The following is a 6,508-nucleotide window of genomic DNA, read 5'->3' as shown; positions in this document are numbered from 1 at the left end:
CTATAGAATGAATTGTTATGTTTTTTATGACATACTATAGCTAATAAACTTCACAATACACCCTGCTGTAATTTGTTATTTGTGCAGTATAAATTTTAAAATGTACAGCCCATCTTACACATGTATATATTTCATAACTTTTTGAGCCTTTAAGACACATGAAGCTGTAGTCGTGAGTTTTAGAATTTTACACTAACAACATTATTAAGACATTCCAGTCATCTTGGAGGTACCAAAAACAGATTTTCTTACCTGGCCTCTTTTTTTTTCCTGTTTTGATTCTTAAACAAGTACATGAAAGAATCCACCAGGACAATTAATAATGCATCTATCTTCTTCCTCTAAGAAGTGAGCCAAGTCACTGCTGTGTGTTTTCCATTTCTGAAAACAGCTAGACAAAGTGGCAAAGTAAAATAGATGGTAAGCAAGATAGCAAATTCATTCACATTTAGTTTGTGTTTAAATCATTTAATAAATTATTGTTTTTCATGACAGATTTTTACCTGCAATATATTTTAAGGCTTGAGCTAAAATCAAGTGGTGTGTGAATCTATGAAGAGAAAGTTGCCGGGACAATAACCCTTTCTTTGTATTTATTTGAATAAATTACATTGACTTATCACATTGTTTTCTTTACATCAAGCATACAGTCTTAGAATCCAGTGCAAGAAGAAAATAATACGAAAACAGAAAAACAAAACAATCCAAAGACAATCATGTGCAGCACAGAAAATCCTTCCTTTCACATTGCTTTTGGATAATATACTGTATATATACATCTATACTGTATGTGTATACTTTTGTCACAATTACAAAAATAAGACGTTACTGTAGATGCGCGACTATACACACAAGGTGAAAACAAAACACAGAAAAGCTGTACAGTCCTCATTGAGGGCAAAGATACACACGATTGTTAAAAAAAAAAGTGAGAAAAGAGAAAAAGAAGGAATTATTTTACGCCTTTAAAAAATAAATTCATGACCTTCAAACTATTGTTTTTCTTCCTCAGCCAACAAAGTGTACCATCGGTTAAAGTTGTGCTTCCCTTAAAAAAAACAACACTTATGGGTATATGGGAATCGGTTGATTTTGCATCATTTACTGTAATTCTACTGGATATAATGAATTGGTCCTTTGATCAAAGAGACATCCATGTTTGTTTTAATGTGGAACACTGTCAGAGACAGTACATCTTAAATACCTCAACATCAGAGGTCCTCTGCAACCCCTGCCCTCTGCATAACACATATGCAAACCCAGACCCTTTCCCCAACGTACATGCACAACATTACTACAAGATGAGTGAAAAATACCGTCGACTGCTGCACAGATTAGTTTGCACGAGGGTTAATACATAGTCGACATTGCAGAGAATAAAACTCCTGGGAATAACGTGTGCCTGACAGCACCTACCTGCTCAGAGGATTAAAACGGACCATAGTAACTTAGTCTGGTTTGATTTCTAGATTATCAGTACATGAGTCAGAGACAGGGAAAGAAAATCCCACACAATACTGCATACAACCATATAGCTGGTGAGAGAAATCATAATCTTGCATTTTTTTAGGTCTTACATGACATGAAAAGGGTAAATCTGCAGCTTTTTAGTCCATATTATGTTGGAGATGTTTGTGTAAGAATCATTCCAATGAATAAAACATCTCCACCAAGACAAAAAAAAAAATTCCATTCAGATTTGTGCGCTCCTGGCTTTGTCGAGTTTCATCTTAATCAATGGCTTATAGACAGCTAAACTACAGAATACTCATCGAACTAGCAGGGATGCAGCAAAAAGAGCTACACCTTCAGCTGCAGGGAGAACATTTGCCCCAATGAACAGTCCTACAATTTATTATATCACAATACATCAACCATTTTTCACACAAGCTGCTGATAAAATACATGTTGGAGGACTGAAACTTATGCACCGGAAGTTTTCTTACATCACTTCAAACTGTTTAAACTTCACAACTTGTGTTTTAGCAAATCATGTCATCACTCCACTAATCACTGGCTCAGATAGGTAATGTCATAACTTAAGAATACAGTTCCACTTGTCCCGATAAAAATACCAAAGAACTAGAGATGGCAAAGCTTCACTCTGTTGCGTCGAACAGATCCACTGACACCTCGCTGTCTGGAAATCTTGACGCTAATTTGGAGTTGACTCTGGTTTTTGCAGGTAACTTTGGTATCTTACTTACATGTGACCACTCATGTACACATGTTGATATGTTAAAAAAAAAAAAAAATACAATGGGTAATCTTGGTTGTTCGTTTTCAACGAGATGAATCTTGTCTACAACTTTGTTTAAAACCATGAATATGTAAAAAGGTGAGGACATCCTTTGGATAGAATTGTGGACGCCATGAGACGACTACAATTACAAAAGAGGAATATTCAAAACAAAAATCAGGTTAACATATTTTTTTTTTATAAGATAAAACACTTGAAACCATGCTTGACCTAGAGTCTCTAACAAACATGAAGCACATGGAGCGATTCTTTTTTTCCTAGTATGTGAGAGTTGCTATCTACTGTAGAGGTTTCCACAAAGTACAGTGAATGAGAGAAAAGTGTGATTTCGCAAAGCTGCTCTGATAAACTCATTGAAATGATGACGGATTGACAGTCAACTCAAACCGAGACAAACGCTGGGACAGGACTGGATGAAATGACTATGGAAGTCTGAAGGTACCTCCTGGGATAAGGGGGAAGCAACGACATGAATGCTGATTTGTTTGTTTTTTTCCTCATTTAAAGTTGTTATGCTCAATTGGTGCATAATAGCTCTAATTTGTCATAAATCTTTGTTCGTTGCTGCTGTTTTGACTCCTTTAAAGCGGAGTCCAGGTGGTTGTTGGGAATGTTAAGGAAAAGGTTAGTGGGAATACTGGGGGTGATGGTTGGGCGCGGTTTGTTTCGTCACCATGGCAGACTCTGCTGGCTTTGGCGACCTCCTAGTGGGGCAGTGGCACCAGGATATCCACATAGTTGATGGGGAAGAAGCCAGAGTTACCGTGCAGCATCCCCTCATACCAGTTGTCATCGATCTTATTGGTCAGGGTGATGATATCGCCCTCCTTGAAGCCTAGCTCGCCCTCATTCTCAGGGTCAAAATCGTACAATGCACGACAGCAGGGCTGGTCCATGGGGGCTGGGGGGGGAAGAGGTTGTGACATAAGAGAGGAAGAGGTAAGAGATACGATGCTGCACACAGATTAGAGACATAGTGATTGCTTGTGAAAGGCTCACCTGGAGACCTGGCTGAAAGAGGGGAAGACAAGAGGAAGATGTGGAGAGGAGGAGACAAAGCAAAAGACACAAAATATGCACATCAGTGACCGGAAAATAATAATGAAGCGTACAACGTTAAAAGGAAGAGTTCCACATTTTGAGATATGTGCTCATTGTCTTTCTCGTGAACAGGGAAATAATCTGTCTGTAACGGATAAAGCCAGCTAGATTAGCTTGGCGTGAAGCCTGGAAACTTGTCTGGTTCACTGTGTGAGAGACGCAGGGAGGCTAGATGTACATTTGCCAAACCAGCCGCTTAATCTTCAAGTCTTCTCTCTTGTAAAACTGAAAATTATTACTTGAAAACGTTGATTTGCATAAATCGAAGTTTGTTGTGGACTCATCATTGCCCCTTGTGGTCGTTTGGAGAATGGCACTCCAGGAGAATACTCGCCAAGAAATGGAGCAGCACATAACTCCGGTTAAATACATTTATTAGTGAGTTTTTTTGTTACCCTTGGACAGAGTTAGCAGTCCTCCCCGTATTCCAGTCTTTATGCTAAGTTAAATGGTTGCAGCCTCATATTTAGCTTCCAGGAGTCATATTGATCGTCTAAGTAATACACACATGGCACAAAATGTCTAACTGTTCCTTTAGCAATAATATAAAGATGAAAAATTGGGAAAAAAGATAAATCAGGGGTTGCTGCATTGCAGATGAGCTGCACTGCGAACAGAAATGCAGACAAAAATATACTTCCACAAAAGTCAATTTAAACAAGGATAGAAATAAGAGTGATGGGGAGATTATGCACATCTTCCCAAGTCACCCTTGCTCACCTGGAGATCTTGCTGCAAAGGGAAAAAACGAAAAAAACAAAGTTGACAGAAGCGTTTAAGTGTTTTTGTTTGGTGTTTTAAATCTGCATCTTATAGATGGAGAAATGGTTGATTGATGGGTGAGTACGGCAGGCGGATGGAAAGGTCAATAAACAAAACAAGAAGAAACACAAGTTGGGAGATGACTTGAAAGAGAGGCAGACAGACAAAGAAACAGGAGGGTGAGACGGATCAGAAGACTGACAAGAGAACAAAACAGAAACAGCAAATGCTCGTCCGCTGGGAAGCTTTTCATTGTTGCTGTAGGTCGGACATTCTTTGTACAGCGAGCGGACGGCACTTGTATTTCTGCTGTTAAATTCTATTATTTGAATGCAAACATTTCTTTGGGCAAAGAAACAAAGAAGGAGAAATGGACAAAAAATGACGATGGAAGAGATATTGTTGTATCTCTCCGGGGGGGATACGCTTTTGTCTCACCTGGAGACCTTGCTGCAAAGAGGGAAGAGGAAACACCACGAGGGGGAGGCAGGGGAAGAAAACGCCAAGTGTAAATGAAAGCACGTGGTTGAAGAAATAAATGGGTGAGAAACGTATTGACAGATAAGATGACCTGGCTCACCTGGAGACCTCGCCCCTGGAAGAATTCAAACCAAAGAAAAAATCATAAAAGGGGAAAGAGAAGAGTGCAGAGTTGTATTAATTAGATCTGGGTTGATGGGTATTCGGTTTCACTTAACGTAATAAGTAAAACGTTGGGAACTGAAAGAGCCGGGGAAAAGAAAGATAAAATTAGCAAATCCTCACATTTTTTAGTTGATTAATAAAAGCGCTGCAAATTAATGTATGTCATGTATTCAAATTGTGTGTTCGTCTAGGCTTATAAATGTGTTATTATGCACAAGTGTCTCTTAAAAAAGAGGTCTCAATGACACTGTTTTAATAAACCATCCTCCCATCAGAGATCACTGCTTATCCTGTTCAGGGTTGTGGGAGTACCGGAGCCCATCCCAGCTGATATTGGGCGACCAATAATATTAATATTTTAGTAAGGAATCTCCCTTTTGTAGTATTTATTCCTCATTGTATCCATTTGCTGCAAACAAAACATGCTAAAAGTCTTCAAATCCTCTTTCCTGGATGACTTTTATTGTGAAATATTGGCAGGTGGTAACGGGTTTCAGTATCTTGATATTAAGAAATCAAGAAATTACCCCAAAAAATTTGTGGTGTTTGAAGATGCTGTGAAAATGTAGAAAACTAACTTCACCCTGCAAGTCATTATAATGCATCTCCTGCATGTTTTTCCTCTGCTTTTTTCCTCAACAGCCAACATCCGTTTGGGCTTTTATTTGAGAATGTATAGTACAAATTAAAAAAACACAGAAAAAAACACAAAAGGGTTATAAAAGGAAATAAGTACATGAATTAAAAGAAACTAGCCCAGAAACTATCCTTGACAGGAATACAAATGTAATTCCTACTTCACACCAGTTCAAAGGGATTGTTTGAGACCCCCCAGTGAGATACTACAGTGTATTTATGGTACCGGGACTAGTTTCTGGACATGTTTCTAAACAACAAGCACATGCACTCCTGGTCTCACCTGGAGAACGAGCAGTGTTGATGCCTCCATTGTGGTTCTCACTGATGGAGAAGTCCAGAGATGTACGTGGTTTAGGAGCGAACTCTTTCCTCGGTTTGACAGAAGTGTCCCTTATCCTGCACGGACACAGAATCCCTCAGTGCACATACCAGAGACGGACATGAACGTCTGTGTGTTTCTGTGGTGATGCTGCACACGTGAGCACATCCAATCATGTAGGGTTGTAAGTGGGAGTACTGACCGTTCGTCGATCTTACTGGAGAGCTGTGTGAGGATCTCCGCAGCGCGGCTGTGGTACTCCACCTGAGCATGGACCAGTGCAGCGAGCTGGCTCACCTGTTCAATCTGGTGAAGATGTCTACTGTTACACACTGACACTGACCACGAGGAAGCATCACTGTCACTAAAGTGGTGCAAGGATGGTGAATGTTTGTGGGCCGCGGTCGAGGAGCGCGAGAACGCACCACAAAGCGTTGAAGGCTGTTAGATGTGAAAATGTTTTGTGGTCTCATTTAGCCACATGTTAGCAACTGCTTATTCTAAAGACACTTTAAAGCTTCAAAATGCACAAGAGGGGTATTAACTGATGTATTTTAGATGGTAGAAAGAAGCGTTTTCTTACACTTGTGTTAACCACAGACCTTATTTGGGGCTTCGAACAAAAACACATAAAAAAAGGAGACAAGGCAACCAGAAGTGGGGTTCTGTGATGCTACTGAGTCCTGAATCAAAATCACAACTCAAATCAAACTCAGGAGCTAAAACAACAACAGCATGCTTTTAGGTGATTTACAGGTTGAAAACCCATAGAAATCAACCTT

The 6,508-nt window shown here is 39.6% G+C and overlaps 1 protein-coding gene across 6 annotated transcripts in view; it reads right to left on the bottom strand.

The window, feature by feature from the left end:
* Positions 1-576: 576 nt before the first annotated feature.
* Positions 577-6,508, bottom strand: part of sh3gl2a (SH3 domain containing GRB2 like 2a, endophilin A1) — a 29,713-nt gene continuing 23,781 nt past the window's right edge. Inside the window, exons 7-11 of one of the 6 annotated variants that reach the window (XM_084006210.1) lie at positions 5,929-6,032; positions 5,688-5,803; positions 4,704-4,718; positions 3,260-3,271; positions 577-3,161 (exon numbers count right to left, since the gene is read on the bottom strand). In XM_084006210.1, the coding sequence (XP_083862336.1) occupies positions 2,965-3,161; positions 3,260-3,271; positions 4,704-4,718; positions 5,688-5,803; positions 5,929-6,032 (444 nt within the window). In that variant the 3' untranslated portion in view covers positions 577-2,964. Of the gene's footprint in view, positions 3,162-3,259; positions 3,272-4,430; positions 4,574-4,703; positions 4,719-5,660; positions 5,804-5,928; positions 6,033-6,508 lie in introns of those variants that run through there. The other 5 variants (XM_084006213.1, XM_084006215.1, XM_084006211.1 and 2 more) reach the window with 5 other exon arrangements.

The sequence above is a fragment of the Eutrigla gurnardus genome (genome assembly GCF_963514095.1).
Source record: "Eutrigla gurnardus genome assembly, chromosome: 3".
Classification (NCBI taxonomy): domain Eukaryota; kingdom Metazoa; phylum Chordata; class Actinopteri; order Perciformes; family Triglidae; genus Eutrigla; species Eutrigla gurnardus.
The sequence above is the reverse complement of the archived record's forward strand: the minus strand, read 5'-3'. Positions and strand labels throughout refer to the sequence as shown.